The sequence below is a fragment of the Vidua chalybeata genome, chromosome 5, assembly GCF_026979565.1.
Source record: "Vidua chalybeata isolate OUT-0048 chromosome 5, bVidCha1 merged haplotype, whole genome shotgun sequence".
In the NCBI taxonomy this organism is placed as follows: domain Eukaryota; kingdom Metazoa; phylum Chordata; class Aves; order Passeriformes; family Viduidae; genus Vidua; species Vidua chalybeata.
The window spans coordinates 44501994-44525111 of NC_071534.1; the positions used below are offsets into that span (position 1 = coordinate 44501994).

A 23118-nucleotide genomic window follows, 5' to 3' on the forward strand; every position below is an offset into this window, starting at 1 on the left:
CTCAATCCATGAGCTTTTTCACTTTTACTCTTCTGATTTTCTCTCCCCTCATGATCAGATAGTGAGTGTACAGCTGTGTGGGGCATAGTTGCTGGCTGGGGTTAAATCATGACATATATCTACTGGAATAGAAAATGTTACCTGAAAAAATACTCTCCTTAGTTATCTCTTGCTTCCAAAAGTGCTGAAAAGCTCTCAGGATACTCTCTCTTACTGATTTTAGGAAAGTCTTTCTACCTGTACCACCTATAATCAAAGCAAATCATGCAGAAAAGCTCTTAAACTCCAGCAAGTCAGGGCAGGGATTCACAGGACTTCATTCTAGCCACACCTTTACTATCATAAATGACCACATTGCTGTTATGAAATTAGAAAGCTCCAATTCAAAAGACAGTTATAATACTTTGAGTAACATTAATACATTTATTTAATTGTCATTTACTTTTCATTCATAAAAAGGACAAAGCACAGTCCTGTTCTACTCATTTGAAAAGAAAAGATAAAAAGTAACTAAAAAAACGGTTCAATATTCATCAGTATCAAATAATAGCAATATCAATTTTCCTGAAATATAAGGAAACAACAAATATGTCTATCTATATAAACTTTAATTAAGAACCTTGCATTTTAAAGCAGATGATACATTAGTTAGTTTTTCTTGACTGAAGGTCCCAGTCAAATTTACACAATTATGTGAAACAGAAAAGTCTCCAACTATCTGATCAGTATGTGACACCTACCTCATCCATGTTGCTGATTTAAAAAAAGAGAAGTGGCTTTCCTTCCCAGGTCATTTCCATGCAAAAATGAAGCAGTTTTGCTTCTTACACCATGTATTAGAAAAGTAAAAGGCAATCATGCATTTGGCAAAAGATGTACTTGTGGTTGTATATTATATAAAAATTAGTCATACTGCAAAAGAACAAAACCAAATGAAGCACAATAAAACACATTTTTTTTTTGTACAGAAGGCTTACAGCATATAAGTCTCTTATGAATGAAGACAGCTCATTTCTCTTTCAAATAATTATACAATTTATGAAACTCAGTAGTGTTTGACACTTTGACATTCCTCTATATGGGAGTATCACTTTTGCCTATTTAAAAAATTTTCATCTTGTAACAAATAGTTAAAATTAAACGAAAACCATATTATTGATATTTATTAATGAAGACTCTACACTTTTACATGTAAATATATAGTACAAAATTATACAAATAAAAGAAAGGGGTGTAAATTATTAATAGACCTATCCTTGCTTCATGTAAATATTATTACGGACCTCTACAGTATCAGTTCTAAAAAGATAAAATCTATTTCTAAGTAGCTAGCAAGGTTGTGCTAATAAAATATGATTCAAAGCTTATAATTCTTGAAGCATCAGACATTGCACTATTACTTGAGCCAGCTGATTCAACATCACTGTGTTTCTTCATCATTCACACTCAAACTAATTCCCAGCATACCATGGAAAATGAAAGGAATGTGCATTTCCTTAACAACTTAAAAAACCCCAAACAAACCAACAAAGAAACCCAGCACTGAAACACTCTAGACACAGTCAGAACAAAAACATTATCTATCTCTAATAGATTCCCATTTTGAAAAGGCCATAGTAAACATGTAGCTTTGACTAACAGTTGGGATCTGACTTTCACGTACTAACACACAGTTGGATCACCCAGTACTCTGTCAAATAGAGAAATGGTCTCAGAACTTTAAAACTCTTATTTACAACACTATGAACATTAGAGTAATATCAAGTTCTTGAAAAAGCATATAGTTCTCCCAAATGTACGCCTTCAATACAGGAAGGTAACACCTGGTGTCTGCAGCATAAAAATGTAAATATAATATTTTTTTTACTGTGCTACTCTGCTTTTGCCATTTATTGTATATCTTTTTTTTATATTTTAAATCTTTTCACTTTAAAAAATAACATACGTTTCCTACCATTTCATGGTCCACTTGGCTGATCTTAGCATGGACTTCATCTCCAAACTCCTAAGTGTTATATTGCTACCTTAATAACAACAATAGGAATAAGACTAAATCAAAACCAATACATTACGCTGCTTCCCTGAAAGCTGACATTTGACTCCCAAAACCAGCAACAATTACCATAACAGAATTTTTAACAGAATTCTTTTAAGAAAAGAATATAATAAATCTCGGGTCAGTGAAGCACAGGTAAATTGCTTTAAGCTGAGCATGCTATCCATGTCTCGGGTGTTCTGAACATATTTAAAACAAAAAATCTTTATCACTGACTTTTATATCAATTCCTTCAAATTCTATCCAATAACCTCAAGAAATCTAGCTCTAAATAATTAAATGTTTTTGCTTTGACTGTCTCTCTAAAAACCAGTAATCCCAATAAATGATGACGGGGCTATTAAAAAATATGCAGTACACAAAACATATAGGATAGTACAGACAGACGTAGTACTCTTACATTTATCACATACAATCAACATTTCAATCTCTATTATATTTCACAATTTGTTATTCAAGTTAAAGCACCTACGTATGGTGATTTTACTTTCACTGTACAGCCTATGTTATTGGGTTTTAACACTGTAACTTGCCCCATTGGACCGAATCATGCAACTGTCACAGATCAGCATGAGTGTTTTATAAGGCATATTGGAACAAGTTAAAAATATTTCTTAGCCATTCAAAAGTTGATTTACTTCATGAAGGAGTTCCTGGATGCCTCAGTCCTCTTAAAGTTCATAGGAAATTGGTAGGGTAATTCTTTTTAAAGTGTAATTTATTTGGCTTAGGATGGTGACACAGGAATCAAAAAAATCGTGATCCTCATCGTCAAAGGGAGTCCTTTGTGTTATGTGGAGGACAAGGTGAATCCAGCTACATTCAGAATCCCGAGCAGGCAAGGACACCCAGGGCAGGCACCACTAGGACCAGGAGCAGAGTTGGTACTCCAACAGCGGCACCTGTGCATCGAACAGAAAACAACACAGTATTGGTCTTACTCGGTCTTACTTCAGCACTACTTGCAGTGGGGGGAACGATCCTGAAGTCCACAGAGTATGGAGGCTGGAAACCAGCTGGTATCTCTCAGCACAGCCCCTACCTGTATGAATAATCTGAAATGGACAAAGAGACTAGTTACAGTAGGGCAGAGGACTCACTCTTTTGTTCTGCAAGAGCTGTATGTTTATGCAGCATGTTTATACAAGAAACAAGGCTATTCAGGACACATTGGTGTATTTTGATTTGGCCAGTCTGACAAGCCAGGAGGTTATTATACAAGGAGGCAAAAGGTCAAAATAAATATTTAAGCATGTAAAACCAAAATTAATGGAGTCTTTGAAATGTGACAAAGCAAAGAGACACCTTTGGAAATGTTAATGCTCATATGAACAGCAATAATCTGAGAGATGTCAAAGAGCCTGGTCCGTTTGTTTACCTGCCAGACTACAAAGTCCAGGTGGCTGACTTCTAGCAGTGTGGCATTTATGTCTGTTAAAGTCACAAGGGTATTTCTTAAACAAATATTTTAAGACATAAAATATTAATCTATGGCTTACAAACTTTACATGACTTGCCCTGGCAAACAGAAAAATGAATTGCTATTGTTAAGTGTTTTATGTTGTGATGGTCAGCTCCCTGTTAAGAAGCATCTATATGAGAAAACAACTCAGCCAAACTGTGCCTGGCTGTCAGTCTTGGAGATGGGCCAATGGAGCCTGAGAACTGGCTATTCTTTCATCCCAGAGAGGGCTTGTCTATATCAGGATGGTAGATGGGCAGTGCAGAACCCAGCTTACTGATGTTGAACACTTAACAGAGAAGTGATTGCAGCTGGTGCTGACGGTCCTGAGGCACTGCTGGAACAGGACCACTGGACAGATCTCCAGAAATTGTTAAATGAAGAAAAACCATACTCAGAAGATAATGCACACACTGAGCAGCAGAGATTTCAGCAGGCCTAAAAACAAGCTCAGCATGACAAACTGTGAAAGTACAGGGGTATATTTATCTTATTTTTGGTGGTTTATGAGGCACATTAATATTTCATTTTTATTCTTAAATGTCAGAGTAGAAGTTCTTAATAAATGAAACCATAGGGGGAAAAAAACAGGTTTTGTGTTTAAGAATATCCACATTTTGTCAGACCTGCTTTTGTCAGACCAGGATAATGCAGTTAGAAAGACACAAATAAATATTTTGAATGCTTCTAATGGAGAAAAACAAGACAAAAAGTTTGCTGAGTAAAGCTGAATGATGTGCAAGTATGAGGAAACATCTGTTTGCATATTACTATTCTACAAAGAAAAAAGAATAATAAATCTTCCTCTGTCATGTGCTTACTGTGCTTACTGGCTCCAGAATAGTTAGCAATTTACCTCATTATAGTGGTTCCTTGCAAGGTTTAGGCACCGTTGCAGAGATATATTTACCAGTTTTCTTAAATAAAGTAAGTCCTATCCTTGGACAGCACATTGACAGAACGTTAGTAGGATAAATGCACATTAAACAGATCATATTTTTCTTTCTTGTCAGATTACTGACCTACATGCAAGGATCCATAATTTACTGTAAACACTATGTGCCATTGCATGACATCTAGTACACTCCTGCAGCTCATGAATGAAAGTTAAGAAAAGTTTTGCCTAAGAACAGATTACAGGATTTAATTCTGTGCAGTAATGAAATTGTGATCTGTCAGTTTCAGCAACCTCTAAAGGCTAGAGAAATGCCAGATAAAGACTTAATGGATGTGTACAAATAAACATATGGATGTAAATTAAAAGAGAAGGATTATTAAGCTCCCTCTGAAGTCTGGCCAGGTATGAGCTGGATATATATAGTGCCTAAAGATTCTTTCTCTCCTCAGTGTTATAATGTGTGATCTCTCCTTTCAACTAGCATTTTATATATCCAGTGCGCAAGCAATTGCAAACTAAAGCCATCAAAATTAGTGTCAAAACCAAAGCAGCATCACATGACCCACCTACCACTCTAATGCACCATGTGTGAACTTACTATCAAGAGTCCTCATTTATTTTAAATAAACAAAACACATGCCCTTAAATTTGTCTGGGGTTTTTGTTTTTCTTTGTTTGTTTTTTGGGTTTTTTTATGGTATTGGTTTAGGGTTTTTGTTTTGGTTTGGGTTTTTTTATTTGACTGGTTTGGCTTGTTTTTGGGGTTTTTTTTTGGTTTTTTTTTTTTTTTTCTTTGGGGTTTTTTTTTTTTTTTTTTTCTTTTGGTGTTTTTTTTTTTTTTTTTCCCAACAGTCCCAAGCAAAGATAGTGAGATCTTGCACAGGCTTTACTACTGTCTGGTATAGAATTCCTGTAGTTGATATTTTTAAGTTTAGGACTAAACTATCTATAGAAATGTGTAGTCAGAATGTAGTCTAACATCAAATAAAATCTGTATAGGATGCATGCAGTTAACCTAACTTTTTTTCTTTCTTCTGCTCTCAGGAGCCTTTCTCACACAAGTGGTTGCTCATCTGTCTGAGTAAATGAAAAGAAGAACTGCTGGATGGTTTTTCCTTCAGCAAGATCTTTATGTATGACAGGAATTCCTGAAGTCCCAGTAATCCACAGCTTTCTATTAGTATTTTAAGTTCCCCGTTGCCATCTCAGTCACATAACATTCAGGATGAAACTTTCACACTTCTGAAAGGAGATCCTAAATTTTACTGACATCTTGAACAGCATGCAACAGTCTTCCAAATATACTCAAAAGAAATAAAATCAATGCCTAAATGAAACAGGCATTAAAACAGTTCAGACTTTGATGTATTTCTTAAGCCTTTGTGACAATTTGTTACATCATTATTTTCTTTAAATGTTACTTATCTTTATATAATATTTTTGGCCCTCTTCCCAATATCAGTGTCTTTTCATTGTGAAAAAAAAGGACCTTTTTGATCTCTTCCAGACCACAGCAAGCTGCAACCTCCCTCTGAGTGGGGCCTCTCAGAGCCAGCAAACTCTCAAGTTTGCTATGCTCAGAGGACTGCTGATGAATGCCAAGGACATAGCCTGGGCTGATAATCCCACTCCTTGAGGCTCAACCCTTTGCCTGTGGAGAAGATGCAAATTCATTCAACACAAGCTCTTCACTGAACTCAATGGGAATTATTCACGTACTCCTTTAGGTCTGTGTGCATATGAGTGTGAATATGCCACAACAAATGTACTGTGAATGTTGCTCTCAGATTTGCAAGTATGTTAGATTCATAAGTCAGGCCTAGAAGAGAGTTACTGATGTGCCTACAGTAAATTCTACAGAACCTTTTCTTAAATTGTTTGAGTTGGGCCATTGATTAAGTGCTGTTAAGTTTAAGTGCTGCTAAAACCTCTAGGCCTAAACCATTGGTCAGGTTGAAGGCTAAGTTTGGTAAAGGGGGTCCCCTTGAAACATTTTGACACAACCAGAGAGTCTCCCTTATTCCTTTTCATCTTTACCCTTCCCCATTCATACCTTTTTCCATTCCCTGCCTCCAGATAGATAATTTTAGGTTGATTTTAGTTTTAGACTGATTGATTTTAGATTTTATTCTGATTTTTCTCTGTGTGTTTTGTCCATCTAGTAAGTAGAAGAGTGAAACCTTACCAACAAACTTTGTTGTACTTTCATTTTTACATTAAATCTGCTTTTGCTGATACCTTTGCTGGTGATTCTTCAAACAACCTAGAAACTCATTCCTGACAGTCTGCCTTTGTGACTGTTTTGCAAAACAAATTCCTTTTTTCCTGAAAGAATGACCAAACTCCTACTCATTTTCCTATAAATAATACTCTCATTTTGGTCCAGGATCCAAGGACCTATATTCCATTAGAGCTATCTGGTTTTTAGCTCTCCTTTTTACTATAAGAAGGTTAATTGCAAAGCCTTCTCATATTCTGTTTCTCCTTGAGTTCAAGTTTGTCCACTTCTGTGTGAAAAAAATAGGCCATCTGAAAAAAATGAAGGGATTCTTGCCTGTTCCAACCATTAGTTTCTTTATCAACTACTAGGCTTCATTTGTATCTGTTTTCTCAGTGTTTTCATATTTACTCAGGTAGAACAGAAAAACAGAAATGGGGTGAAATATAATTTCTTTAAACTGCATAAAAGTAAGAGGTGGGTTTGTTGTTGTTTCAACTGGCTATTGGAAAGAAATTGCTCTTGTCCCACCTGGAAATACTGTTTCCATGAAAGACTACTGCAAAAGAAATAGGTAGTATCAGCTGACATGATTTAATTTCTGTTATCACTATTAATGGAAAATGGAAAATAACAGAACTAATTATAATATACTTATCTTGCATCATTGGCATCATTACTAAATGATGTGTCCAAATTTCCCTTGTCTAGGAAACCTTTGTTTGTGCACGAGGAAATCTTCCTCTTACCTATGCCATAAACCTTTCAAGAAAGGCACTATGGAGTGATTCTCTACTCCATGATTTACTGTTTTTGCAGCAGAGTAGATGCACGGGATGGAAACAAAGCTGTCTGTCCATCTGCCCATGCTTTGTGCTGTGCTAAGCTTTGCTGTGCATCTGGAGAACAGCCTCAACAATCCTAAGAAAAACATATTTGAATTGCTGCTGGTGGTCTGGGTGGTTTTTCCACCCCTGATGTTAGTCTGTCCTCTCCTACTTGAAAATTCTGTCAAGGAAACGTTTTGTTCTGGCAATAGCACCTGGAACCTTGGCATTGTCAGCAGCTGGAATTTCTTTTTCATTTACTCTAGCTCTGCCACAGACTGGGCTGCCAACATGAAAAGATGACCTGGACTCCAAGAAAAATCAGAAAATTTTCAGTCATTGGGTTATTACTTAGCTGTCAATAAACATAGGTTATTTCTCAAATACCTCTTCCCCCTCACATAGACTAATATTCATTACAGATTCTTTTGCATGGAAAGTAAAGTAGAAGACCACTGGTAATATTTTTTTATAAAATACACTCTTAAAAGTTATGCACACAACAAATAATAGCATGCGGAGATTCTTCTGTGACCTAGGCAGAGGATCTTCTTTGGCCAGCTGGCATGTCTGGGGATTTTTACTCCTCCTTGTTCAAGAAAATAGGGATTTGTGAATTTTTCTTACAAATAAATTCAGCCCAACTATATACCAGCTGTGTCACTCTTTTTGACTTGCAAATAGTCCATATTTAAAAAGCCACAGGGTGCAATGGGTAAGAGCAGAAACTCTTCAGGTGCAAAATGGTGGCACAGAATCCCTCCCTCTGCTCCCTGAATATTGCAGCACCACAAGGAATGATGAATGGGAACAAGCAGCACGCAGGGCTGGAGAGCAACATGAAAAATATGCAGACAATGAAAATGATGGACTGAGAAGCAGCAAAGAAAATAAATTAGTCCAACAGGACAGATCAGTTTCAACTTGGCCTTGCTCTTCAGCAAGGCAGGAAAAAAAAATCTTAAATCAGGCATTAAAGTCACTGCAGAAAGGAAGAAAGGAAACAGGGATTATCACAGGATAATGCAGACTAAGAAAACATAACTAGATATGAAAATATTTCCACTATCTATCTAACCTTTGAGTTTGAATAGAAGCAAAAGAGAAAAAATTGAAATTAATGAAAATATGGCTTTTCAAGAAAACACTTGTTCTATCACTGAGTATGTTGTAATGCATAGAATTGTCACCTTATTCAATCAAACTAAAGCTTGGAAGGAGGCAATACCAATAAACTAGAATTGTGATGAAATGAAATTTAATGATGAAGAAAAATCAAGAAAAACACCAGAAAACAAAATCTGTTGGTTTAAGCATATGTATGTACCAGGTTAGAGGGCATTCAGAGTACTTTCTACTTAATTCTTAAGTCATGAGACAAGAACAAATGCATTTTGAAAATTACTTTTCTTTTAGAGGAGAGCTCTTTTGAAAATGTACTTTTAGTTTAGTAGAAGCTTTTTGCTATATTCTTCTACCAGATTCATAAGAAGTTCCAAGGCAAGGAACACAGTTCTGCCATGCCCCAGCTAGGTAGTCTGTTTTCTTCCGTATTACTTATGATTTTTACCTGTGTTTTCCTCCTCTTATTACTACAACAATCTTTGCAACAGATGGGCATTTTCAAATCACAATCAAAAGATTGTGATTATACCACATGAGAAGTGAATGATCACCTGACTTACTTGATACTAATGTGTGCAATAAACATTTGTCCCCTTTCAAATAGTAATTGAAAAAAGTAAAAGATAAATAATTAAAAGGATTGCCTAAATTAGTACAGGCAAAATTTATGGATTTTCCTTTGAAAGAGCTGTACTTCAAAGCAAATACTATTTCAGGATCATAAAACATGCCTCTGGCAAATGGAATTCATATGTGTATATATATATGTGTGTGCACTGAACGCAGAAACTGTAATTTTGTTCTCTTGCCATAAGCATATACAATACATAAATTATTCTTTGTCCATGCCACTATTAAAATGAGACATTAACCTCATGTGAAACTGAAGGTGTATGGTATTTCCCTTTCTTCCCCAATATTTATCCAAATAAGAAGAATAACCCTCCCCTCTTTCCCACCCTGGATGAAATTTTAAAACTTGAAAGCTTGATTCTATTTTTCCTTACTCTGGCATAAAAGTAACTGCACTGAGGCCAGTGCAGTTACACAAGTCAAGTGAAAAAAGAACCAAACCCCATATGATTTTAGTTCCTACTGATTGCAAGATTGTTTTGATTACGCTAATATTAGTAATATGACAAAGCATTGCAGTCCAAATATCATGCAAGAGACAAAAAAAATTCTCAGCCTTTACTATATTTCAAAGGAAACAGATAAGCCTATTATTAACTCTTCAGAAAGACTCCATTGGTTAAACAAGTCATTCCAATCTTCATCTGGTTGTGGTAACTCAAGAATGAATTTTAAATTGTGTAGCTCATTAATTTACTATAATGGGCTTAAAAAATATCCCCAAACTCCTTACTCTACAACAGGCACTGGCCAGTAAAATACAAAAGATCATGGCTGTATTTTGCACTGATTATAGCTGTATGCTGGAATGCACTTATACAGAGAGTTATTTTATTATAAGAAATTTTATTTAAGATGTTCACTAAAAAGAAATGCATGCGAGATAGCATTAGATAGTGTTTGGTAAACTTTGTTTGTATCACTCTCAACTAAAATAGTGTAACCTGTTGGAAGCTGACTGGTTACATGAGAGCAAAGTAGCTGCAGGATATTTGCCTCCCCCTTTTGCAGGTGACTGGGTTTTCTGTGACATGGAAGAGGATGAGGAAGACAAAAAAGAGGTTTTCCCTTGAACAAGGAATTGAGATAGAAATAAAATCTACTTCTAGTTTCTTTTTCATTTGACTTTCAAATGTAATTATGTTAGTTAAAACATGTTACAATTTTAATTCCTATGTTAGGACCTCAGGGCCAGTTAGTGCTCCTGAACCTGAAACATAGGATGAAAGATGTGTGCTGGTGTCCTGTCTGGCCTCCACCTGTGTCCTGGGATGACTTTATGATGCTGAATTATATTCCCATTCATCTGTTTAGCCCAGAAAGAAGTTTTGTGCCTTTAAAAATAGATTCGAGAACGAAGTGGGGGGAGAAGGAAAAGCGGTGGAATTTTTTTGTGGCTGTATTCAAAACCAAAGAGACAAGAGCTGCATCTCTCTCTTGATGAGCATCGTCTGCAGCACAGACAGGGAGCGGGACAGAGCTCTCCTTTGCTTTTCGTTAGTTTTTAGCTAGCTGAGGCAGAGAAATTCCTCAGACTGTGGCTTTTTCTTTTCCTGGAACTGTTCAAACCTGGTCTGGACCAAAAACCCAGAAAAAATACTGTGAGCTCATACCTGTGGACCACTGGGGGCCCAGGAGGCTGCATTCTAGTGCCAGAGGGACTGAGAGACACTCAGTGAGCTGAGAAACACCCACAGAGGACTCTCTCTAAACTACAGAAGGACTTTCTGTATTTGCAATCTCTTCAAAACAGCAAAAGGTTTTAATGTTTAATATTATTCTTTTTTTTTATGTTTATAAATACTTTGCTTGTTAAATAAACAGGTTTTTTTCCACTTTTCTTGAAGGAAATTTATCACCTGAACAGGTAGAGGGATGGACCATTGAATTTTGCCATTTAAGGAATCATCCCTTTGGAAGTTCCCTTCCAAATTTGTCCCAAACCAAGACAACCTGCCTACCTAGAAGGCCTCAAGTCCCCTCTATTTCATGTCATGCCTGTCAGAATTGTGTCCTTGGATGTAGCATTTGAAATGCCCCAGTTTACCAGGGACATCCTGGGGCAGGCTTTGTTTAACATTCTGAATTACACCCTACATGAGAACTGATTGTAATGGGAGCTTAGACACATAACTCAGCCATATTATGTAGATTACTTTGGATTTGATACCCAGTGAACAGCAGGAAAAAAAACCCATCTGGATGACACACTGGTGTTGTAGACACTCCTTGTTTAAGATCCTGCCATTCCTAGTCAGCATACAGGCTATTTGGAGCCTCTGCCCTAGCTACTTAATTCTTCCCATTCACTTGTGCAAGAAATTAAGTAGGTTTGCAAACACTGGAATCAGATTCTAAAGGTCATGTAAGGCAATACTCCTCTCTGAGTTTGGTAAGATGCCTTATGTTTTGCTTTAGCTATTGTTTACATCTCTGTGTAAATATGTAACTTCCATTTTGGAAAGCACCAAAACATGCATTCCTATCAAACTACATCTTCTCTTCTTTGCAATTCTCTGAGAAAAAAACGTAATTTAAAAAAAAAATCACTACTCTATCATTCTTTTGGGATAATTATTCTAAACCCTAATGCATTACTGGAAGATTTCCTTAAGAATAAAAATTAGCAGACATAATTTGCCATGTGTAGGCGTTAAAACTATACTTTGTTCTGCTTTTTGGAAAAGCAGCCTAGAAATAACCTGAAATCCTTTCCTGATTGGCTGTATATTATGTGTTCCAAAGGGATTACCTTGCCTTTTGTCTCTTTTTCAAATTTTCCTTAACTAAGCCCAGGGAATGCTGCCTCTTCTAGGTCACCAAAGGCACAGTCCCTGTCTGTCTAGCTGGTATATGGTAGAATTTATGGATGAGAACTTGTCTTCAGCGTGGAAGACAGTTCAATGCAAAACTCTGCAAACCAGCATTTGCAGGGTGCTAACTCTCCCAGTGGTGCTAATTCTGTACAGGCATACTTGGGAGAGGTCATAGTGTTGGCAAGACTGATCAGCTTGGGCTTGATATTTTACTGACACAATGCTTTTGGTCTGGGAATTAATCTGTCAGCTGCGACCTAAGGGCTCTTTGCACCACACCAATGGCAGGTTGCAATGGACGTTTGATACAAAGATACTTAGGACATGTCCTGAAGACAGCAGTTGCCTCAACTTTTTTTGCAGCTTATAAAATATGTTAAAAGTGATTGTCCTGGTGTATGATATACAACAATATATTTCAGATTTTTTTAACTGTTTGACTTACTATCCCAAAATATTCTCATAGAACATGGTACACACAATTAACATGTATGCTAAATGGATTAAGAATTTAGTCACCAGCAGATTTCAAACCACAATTATTGAAGAATGGGCACTGAATTTCTAGTGTAATTCCACACTGAACAGCTGTAGACTGAATGCAATTCATATATTTATATCAAAAGCAGCAGAAGTAAGCACCTATGGAACCAAAATGGCAAATAGAGACAACAACACGTTAATATAAAAATTCAGACAGCATAGGGACTTGAACCATTCAAACCAACTGTGCTTTTTCACAGTCACAGGCAAAATAAAACACAACGTTAAAAAGAGACCTGACACAGTAGTCGTACTCTGAAAATGATGAGATACTGTATCCTGGAAAGCAAGGATTACAGGAAGGATTCAGAGATTGTGCTGGACAAACGAGATGAACATCATTTCATAGCCCCACGAAAGGTAATAAATGTCTAATGAAATCCTTTTATGAATAATGATGGAAGTAGTTAAGTGTAGGGAGGCAAGAATATCTCTGCAGAGAGCTGAGTTGAACACAGTGCATATATAGTATCTGCAGTCCTAAAGGAAATACCAGAAGCTGGAGAGGTGAAGAAAAGAGTTGATGAAATTATTTAAGACTTGATGGCAATGTAATTGAGGAGAAATTCAAGGCACACAGTGTTTTAAACATTTGATTAGTCACTTTGCTAGTATAGATAAATTTCTTAATGGGAACAATGTATTAGACACAAAGACTCTTTAATCTAACAACAGCTACAAAGGAAACAATGCTCAGACACCAAAGCCAGAAAAACACAGATAAAAAAAATAGGTAAAAAATGTCAACTGTGGAGGTGTTCATTAGAACAAAATACACACTAAATACAAACTTCATACAAACAAAAATGGCAATAGTCATAAGCTCACACCAGATGATATAAGCTGTATATATTATTAAAAACCTGCAGATGGGAGGTCCACTCCTTCAGGCACGGGCAGCTTCCCTCACAGTACAGATAATATGGCACAAGCATTGTTCTTTCTAAAAAGCCACAATACTGATTGCATTGCTTCTGTGACAAGACTATTGTTGACATTTAATCCTTTCAATTCCCCAAATTAATTTTTTAAATTAGAAAGACAAAAATACAATGTAAGTGATTGAATTATAACCTTGCAAAGATACTATCCAATTCTTTGATACCAAATAGTGCCAAGGAACTACTTAAGATAAAAAACTAACAGGAAGGAGATGCGCAGACCATGTCTGGACTTATATTTATAGTCAACAATGAGCCCAACCTAAGCCATGGTCCCTTCTCTTTACCAATCATCCAGATCACTCTGAATTAGAGCATGTCGAGTTTCTCATTGCTTATCTATCATTTTTGTGCCACAGATCCCCTTTTCACTGAGAACTGGAACTTCCCTGACAAGTGGTCTGGGGATCACTATGGACCACTCCTTTTCTCTATTATTTTCCTTTTAGTGACAGTTGACAGAGGAATGAGACAGAGGCAAAAAGTGCTAGGAAATATGGGGTTATTGCAAGCTGACACCTAGATCCTGAGGCCTCCACCATGTAGTTATGCTTGTAGGACACTAATAGAAGTGGCAGCCTAACTGGGGACACCAGTAAAAGCACTCTGGTATTTGGAAGATTGGCAGTGCTTCCAGGATTGAGCTACACTGCTACAGAAGTGTCCTGTGTGTGTGCTATGAGTTCTCAAAAATGTTTTAAGATATACTGTTATTCTCAGTGCAGTCACTCCTGAAGAGCTACCTTTCCAATTTTGGATGTGCCCATCTCTCAATAGCGTGTAAGAGGAAAACACTCAGTCCAAAATTTCCAAAAGGTGTGGCAAAAGGGAAGTTATCTGCTCACCTGAAATTTTTATTTGGGCTACTTCTCCATCTCCTCCTTCACTGTGTGCTCGCACCTCAACAACATATTCACCATCACTGGGGACTGGGACCTCTATCGTGTGCTTTCCAGTGGAAAACAACTTGCCTTCATGCTGTCCATCTGGCCTGTAAAGTACCTAGGAAAGTCATGGTAAATATAGTTATTGAAATATTACATTTCCATGAAGATATATTTCTGTATGTACAGTGTGTCAATGAAAAAGTATTAGGTTTTTATTTATATGAAACATTATATATACAGACATACACACACACACAAACATATATATATAAACTTAGTGGCTAATACAACTTTCTTCCTTATTTACACAAGGTAAATTTAGACAGGATGTCTTCTCATTTTCTGTTACAAAATTTTGCCATCTTTTGAAAAACAATTTTAGCACTTACACTCAAAATAAGTAATTAAATGATGGAGACTAACAATGCAGGGTGGCATTGTTATTGAGAATAAAAATATGAGAACTCAGCTGGGTTTTCTGACATAAAATTTACAACCATTTTCATAAATGAGACAATTATCAATTTTATTATTAACCGTCAATGATGCTAAACTATTGCAAATGGGATAGTACCTGTCTTGTGGGACCTTTAGAAAATATCCCATTTCTTTCTGAAATAAGCTTTGTGAAACACTATTAGCAATTCCCAGGAAGGAGTTCAACTCCTCATTCAAATTTGCAAATGAAGAATATGATACTAATTTTCTTACTGCCAAGCAAGCAGCAACATTAAACAGGAATTGATAGCTGAAGTTTTCTATATGCCCTAGAGTCAGTATATTCACTTGCTGTGGTTACAGAGTAACTGCATCTAATGATGGTAGAGGTCCCTTCCCTTCATCGACCTTCCCAGATTTTAAAAACTCATGTTTCAGGAACTGTAACCCCCATGGAGATGGGAAAGGAAAACTGGAACAATGTATACTGATAAAAGAAAAAACTATGAAGTGTATAACTTTTCTATGCATTATTTTAAGCCAACAGAGAATAAATGTGATCATGAGGGAAATGAGGTTACTGCAGTCACTGCTATGAACTTTCCCATAATATGGTTTACCACCCAAATAAATTTCAGTGCCCCAGTATTTTCTCATCATATTGACTAAGCCCACTGGCTTTGCCCTAGGCCTACTGGATGGTTGCGATTGCTGACCACGATATCTTTCTCTTCAGCATTCAAGTATGTGTAAGTCTGATTATGTACAAAGATTCAACACTGTGTATAAAATGCACTACACAAAGCATACATAAAGATAAAAAATATTTTCAGATATCATACTTTGTATCCTTCGACGGCAGACTCGTTTGACATAGCCTTCACATGATCCCAGGTGATGATGTACCTTGAACCAGATCTTACAGAACTGATAATTCTTGGGCGTTGGCTTGGAGCTGAAAAGCAACATATGTATAATGTACACATAAATGAGATTTCATAAATGTTCAATGATGTTTTTATTAAGACATGTAAAAATGTAAACATGTGAAAATGGAAATTAGGCTGCCATATATATGAGCAGTAATGAACTGCTACAGCTCCAACCAGGCAATTTTGGATGGCTTTGTGCAGTGGCTGCATTGTGGGTCTGCTTTTCTGTGTTGCCAGAATGGAAGTGGCCAATGTTACCCTTCACTGTATTGTTAACCACCAGTGCTTACTGGCATGCAACTACCTTCAGAACCTCCCAAAAATGTGGCGTAAATCATATTTATTCATTGCGATCAAATATTCAATCAACTATTTACAGCCATTTCTACATCATTTAACTCAGATAAGCAGAAATAACATTACCCCACTGCAGAAACCATTAATTGTAACTTACACAGTAAGCTTATAAAATGGACTCTTATTAATGAATCCTGCAGGTGCAAGTTGCACGATACACTACTTACTGACAGAAATCCTCAAATTAGTTGTATGCATTTTTAGCCCAGATAATTGTGTTTTAAATACACAAGATGCTTTTCTTACATTGCTCAGTCAATGCTAGTGCTAGGTATCCTCACTGAGTCAGGAGCAATATTCAAAAACCTGGTTATGGCATGTTAATTCTAGGGTGAGATTCAGATCACCCACTTCTCAAGGCTGCCTGAATCTGCTGCTCTGCTGCTGATGAAAATGGCAGCTGGTCACATTTCAATCATCATTGACCAAACGAAAAAGCAATGTATAGATGCCTAAGTAATAGCAGGTCTCAACTGCTCATAATTTAGAATATTGTATCCAGCTTTGGCATTCCCAGTGTTGAAAGACACTAGTAATCTGGAGTGAGTTCAACAGAGCAATACCAACCTGATTGGGATCTGGAACACTTGATTTGTGAAGGAAGGGTGAAAGAGCTGCACTTGTTCACCCTGGAGGTGAGACAGTTTTGGAGGGCACCTAAGTGTGCCCTGTCCGAGCATGGGGTTTATCAAAAAGGATCCAAGCTCTTGGATGGCATGGCAGGAGGACGAGTACCAAAAACGCACAATATTGATTAAGAGTCTCTGACAAGATGCTCAGAATAAGTCAGGGACCAGAATAGGTTTCTCAGAGAGGTTGTGCAGTCTCTATCCCTTTAGATTTTCAAGATCCAGCTGGACAAAGCCCTGAGAAACTTGATCTGAGCTTTCAGATGACCCTCCTTTGAGCCTATAATCTTAGCCTCTTTACTGCCTTTTGCAAGATATCCCCATTATACATGGCAACAAGAGAGAGGAAGGAGAATTTTAGCAGAAGTTTTCAGACTAAGAAGCAATACCACATGAGGAGAGAACATTTGGTATATGAATGAGAAGCCATGCTTGAAAACATGATGGACATGACTATACTTGACCTAATGTTCCATTTACTTACGTGCTTTCCTTGTAACAACATCAATGGTGCTGCTGGGAGGTCCATAGCCTGCACTATTGAAGGCAGACACATCCACATGGTAGCGAGTGTTAGGCTTCAGGTTTTCCAGTTTGGTTGAATACTCTTGATTGCTCACCTGTACCCGCTGTGCAGCTGCTTCTTTATCATGAGCAGCCCAGTAACGAATCTGTAAGCATGGCAATTGGAAGATTAAATTTAAGATAGTTAATAATAAAGAAATGTTAAAAAACCTGATGTATTTCTATACCATATATTCAGATATAAGCCAGCTAAAAGAAATCTAATAGCAATAGCATAGAATTCCTTCTACAGGTTGTAATTTTAACCAAGTTGTGTATAGGCATAAAGAAACAGAAATAAATATAGAATGTATTATTAAACTTTTCTCACAGTGGTTTAACTTGTTTCCAGCTAAGTCACTAGAAGCCTGGGAGCTGGATAATGCCTTCAAAGAACAAGACTTTTTTCTTCTTGCTCTTTTGTTTTTGCATTCTACTCTGAACTTTAGTACTATTTTCTTACAGTAGTAGAGATTAAACTCTGAGACAACGTTTTTGGTGTGTTTTGTTTTGAATGACTTACAAATTTAGGCCTTTTGTAATTCTATCTATGGAAAGTGAAGTATTCAATCATGTTAGCTGCATGTGTAGGTCTGCATAGGTGTATGTAACAATTTTCTAAAGCTTTTCAGCTAAACTCAATCAGGTCTCATATCACAATATGGCATTTGTCAAAGTACATGAAAATACTTAAAATATGTGAAAAACATGACTGTAAGCTTGTAACACCTTAAAAACCAAAGCCAATTAAAGCCAATTAAGAGTACACAGAAATTCCATTAGGGTTTTTTTTTTTTTTTTTCCCCAAAGAACTTGTTCCATCCTACTTTAGTTCATTATGCATTACAAAGCACCAGATGAAAACAGTGTAATTCCTATGGAGTGATGCCATTCCATAGGGTCCTATTCTACATGGCCTTGTGAGATGCAAATGAGAATGAAACACCATCAGTCTCTGGGTTTTGTCTGGTTTATAACCATTTGCATAAGACTAAATTACTGCACAAACCTGAAAGAGCAGAAAGCTGTGCTCATTGCATTTTGGTTCTGAGTGTTTTCACCCTCAGCTTCTGCCTGAATTCATAATGAATGTTATGTATGCTACATGAGGGCGTTTTAAATTTTTTAGGAAGTTAATACTGTTGGTAAATTCAGGCTTTAGGAAAAATCTTACTTTGTAAGACATTATTGGTATCCTGTCATCTTGTCTTTTAAATAGTAACCACTTTAACCTTCTGTTCTGATATCAGTTGTCCATGAAAACTTGATTTAAGGAATAGGTTAGAAGAACTGATAGTCTGTCAAAGTGTTAATATCACAAGTTCTCTTCTTTACAAGTTGTGGGTTCAACCCTTGTTTGGTGAGGCTTTATTTTCTCCCATTTAAATTTAAATTACAATACTTAATAAAAATATTGCTCTCTTTTATCTTAGAACACATGCTGCAGTTGAATAAGGAGAGATGCAGGGGATTTCTCTTTACTTACTTCAAATGTCTTTGGACATGAGAACAGTATCACTACACAGAGATTAATGTCAACTAAATACTTCTTGGAACTTGTCTCTTGTCAATGTTTTTTGCCACAGTCCTTCCCACCAGTGTTACAGGTTACTCACTCTGATTACTATAAATCTGACATCTTAGTGGCCTTTCTCACTCTTTCGTGCTGCAGGGAGAATCACACTGTTCCTGCAAATCAAACTGGATTTGCTTTTTAAGTTCAGCATGCACACCTGATTTCCAGCAGGCACTAAAAGATAATCTTCAGTTCTATAAATGTATGTCCTGCATTTTGCTCAGAAAGTATCATCCACCAGCATCCTAAACATCAGTTTGCTGTAATTTAGGCAGTCACACTCATAAAATTCCTACTATAAAAGTGCCTATTTTCCCAAGTAAACAGCCTTTACCCTAAAATGAGGCCTCTGCGGCCAGTCCATTCTGCAGGCTTCAGCAGGAGAGTGACAACCTCCACCAGATGAATGGTTTCAAACTGGCATGGATCTGAAACTGTGACAGCCATTTCACCTGAAGGTTTGATAGTGATCTTCAAGTCACAGTTTCTTTTATATGATTATAATTAATATACTGTTGTAGATAAGCAGGTCTCATTGAATGCAACCAGCTGTACACCATAAGGTGTTAACTGCAAGTGGCTGACTCAGGTGAGAGAGGGTGTGTACATCAACAGCTAGAGAACGTCACGTCTATCTCTAAGTTCAAACAAGTTTCTAGCCTGCAGCAAAAGAATGTCTGTAAAGTTCTAGGTGGCCTGAAGTTTATTAACCATGACAGGACCAATAGTAGCTTTGTTGTTGACTTTAGCTGGCCACTGGAAAATATTTTTTTTTGGTATGCTCTATTATGTTAATTAAGTAACAGCTTTACCTAAAGATAGAAAACACACTTTATATGAAGCTTTTATTAATCATGTGGCATATTCTGGAAGCCTTTGAATTCCTCTGCCTTGCAAAGCTAACAATCTGAATGTTCATTTGCAGTACAGGGAGGCTAATGGTGTAATACAAGAGTAACACAGAGCATCAAACAAGACAAGCGAGAACAGTAAATGAAACTGTAAATTTCTTCATGGAGAACATACTACATTTCAGACAGAAGTAATACAATTTAAAAATTAAATAAAATTTAAATCCCAAATACAATAGTTCTTGGCTGCAATGTTGTGCACTTTACTCCTATACTGCATGACCTATATGTCATGAACATGCAATGTTGTGCACTTTACTCCTATACTGCATGACCTATATGTCATGAACACAAAGTTCTTCTCTAATACACAGCCATATTTACATATCTGGAACATTGTAACAACTCCTGGAAAAGAAAAAAAAATTACTTCCCTGAAAGCTACGAAAACTACTGTCTTCTTTATACTATTCCTACATTTTTCACTTTATTTTTAAATAATTTCAAACTTTCTGGAAATAATCTGGATATTTCTTTCTTGCCTTTGGAATTAAATGCCACATTGCTTCAAGGGGTCACATTTCCCCATTCTAGTGAGTAGCCCCTCTCTCTTTTTTTTTAAAGAGCTTATATAGTAGCCCCAGACAGCCTTCTTATTCCTGGTGCTCTGCATTTACTTTGTTAGGGCAACCCATAGGTAATGAATCCCCAGAGGACACAGAAGGGGATTTCAACCAAGCTCTACAGTTTTTGTGGGAAATCAGCCAGTTGTGATTTGTATGAAGGAATGCCTTAGCCATCATGAATTAGTGCATCCCTCTGTGCTAAAATCAGGGGAAAACCTGTCTTTCATGATCTTCTCCTCTATTCAAACTTTAATATACTGAAACTGTTTCTGTAAATGTCATGAAACAGAAGCATCCATATTCTTGAAAGTTCTACATAGGACTGACACAAAAACATACTTTACTCATATTGAGAAAGAATGCTAATAGCATATTTCCGTCTAGAAGAGACAATGGTGGTGAGTAGTGATAAATTTGTTTAATAAAATAAACCTACATCTATTGCATAGAAGCAGCGCGAAATACGGATAGTGTCACTGGTGCTGCATGCACTGCAGAGATGTGGCTGTTAGCAGTCTATTGTAAGAATTCATCAAACTTAAGTTCTCTATATGGATGGAGATAGTTTTCATACCTTATCTCTTCTTTAAGTGTGAGCTGAGGATACTCCTCTGTAATGGCAAAATCTATCAGCTCACACTCATCACCATGGGGGCAGTCATCCTGACAGTATGCATTTGTGTCAGGAAAATCTGACTCCTCCTGGTGTGAGAAGCATTGTGTCACAGGTGAAATACCTCAGGTTCTCTGCTCAGGGCACTCCCACCTCTTAAACTCTAGCATTCGAAAGTCAATTATGCAATTTTCAAGAAATAATAAAGACCAAAAGGAAACTGAGAAGGTGCTCTGGTGAATGATGGTTTCTATTAACCTGTGTTACACCTGAGCAGTAATTTAAAGTAACTATTTATCAGTGCTAATAGCCTTCCAGAGATAGTCACTAGAATTTCATAATGCACTTTGAATACTCCTTCCACCACAACTTTTATTGCAACTTCACAAATGCTATCTGTGGTCTTAACCTTCGAGAACCCTCCCTATTTTTGCCCTGTCCTGCTCCTTCAGGGCTTATAGGGGTTCTCTGATCTTCAGGAACACAAGTTCTTATACTCAGTGAAGAAGCATGGGCTTTCCTTTTGCTGCCTTCCCCTCTACTAGACTGAGACTGGTGGTTGCCCTGGGGAAAAAGTGTTAATCTCAGAATTAACACCTTATTGAGCTTCTTGGGGCAGTAATTTGGGACTACCAGTCTGTTTATCGTCTAGCCAGATAGAATTTTTTACATAGTCCTGATAATTAGAACAATGCCATAGAAAAAGAGGAAAAAAGAGAAGAAATTTATATTCTAATGCAGCTCCTCACTGGACATGTCCAAGCCAGTCAGTTCATGCTGGATTTGTGAAAGTGTATTTCTCCACAAATAGGTGGATAAAATTACACTACACCTAACAAAACCAGGCCACACCCCAAACAGCCATACTCTATGTAGCAGATGGTCCATTCCCAGGATATCTCACCTTTCTAACAGTTATTCTCTTTTCAGCCCAAAGATCCCCTCATTTCTTTCTGATTTTTCTCCTTTTTTTTCTATTGACTGTTCCATTCATCCTGGGCTTTCCTGCTAAATCATCTCTCCTCCCTTCTTCCCCTCATGTCCCGTGATACAACTCAGATGTCTTTATGTCAAATAAGGTAAAATTTAAAAAAATGGCCAAACATGGGTTGCCTATAGGCATGTTCTCCTACCATGTTCTTTCCACATTTATCTTTGCCCCTCCTGCTTTACTACCCTATTCCCTACTACAACTCTGAACATCCATCTTCATGTTCTATCACAATTGTAATCCCAGCTTCTATCAGCACTCCTTTTTTCCTTTTTGCTGTTCTATCCACCAGAGAGAGCAGCTGCCACTCTCCACCCGTTGTCACTCTCCACGTTCCCAGAAGTCCCCTGTATGTGTCTGCCAAGTGTGTGTTCTGCATGTGAAGACTTCAGTTTCTGGGCAGATTTTCCAGCCTGGGAGTGCAATGCTGCTACAGGGCTGTCCAGGCTCAGCTCACAGATCTCACCTATGACCATCAATTTGTCCATCCTATTCTAACTGCAAAATCCCTACGAGACACCAAACCAGTGGCCTGCCTTAGTAAATTAGGAGTTGCTACTGATATTAGTGTCTTAATTTTAAACCCTTGTTTGAAATTAAGTGCCCTCTGCTTGTAATTTTAAGACTTTATATCTGTACTGTCAACCTTTACATGGGGCACTATTCTTGTTATGGTATCACAAAAGTTTTACATAAATCTCATGGAGACAGAAACAGAGATCAGGAAATTAAAAAACCTAAATATTACTTATTTATTCATAGACTTAATTTAAGAAATACATTCCATGAGATTACTACTCATTTGTATGTCCCTATCTTGTAACATAGAGGAAATCTTCAAGTAGCTGAAAACTTAAATCCCAAGGTAAGTCACTAACAAACTAAAGACCCAGACCCCTATTTTGGGTTGCAGTCGAAGTAAGCAGACTGTAAACTGCAGAGTTTGCCAGAATCCACTGTGCATGGATGATGTTAAAACTTCCCCTCCTAGAGTACTACATGGCCACTTCTCATTGCACCCAGCCTGTGGCTGTTGTCATCTCTGCAGAAGGACAATAACAATTTTCACCAGTAATACCATTGAGATGGACCAGATGGAACATGCCTCAAAGCTCTTTTTAATGCAGAGAATAGA

General features: G+C 37.1%; 1 protein-coding gene across 1 annotated transcript in view; it reads right to left on the reverse strand.

Moving 5' to 3' along the window:
• Positions 1 to 409: 409 nt before the first annotated feature.
• Positions 410 to 23118, reverse strand: part of CNTN1 (contactin 1) — a 214117-nt gene continuing 191408 nt past the window's right edge. Inside the window, exons 21-24 of the mRNA XM_053943219.1 lie at positions 17247 to 17433; positions 15687 to 15799; positions 14365 to 14521; positions 410 to 2958 (exon numbers count right to left, since the gene is read on the reverse strand). Coding sequence (XP_053799194.1) covers positions 2879 to 2958; positions 14365 to 14521; positions 15687 to 15799; positions 17247 to 17433 — 537 coding nt within the window. The 3' untranslated portion in view covers positions 410 to 2878. The remainder of the gene's footprint in view (positions 2959 to 14364; positions 14522 to 15686; positions 15800 to 17246; positions 17434 to 23118) is intronic.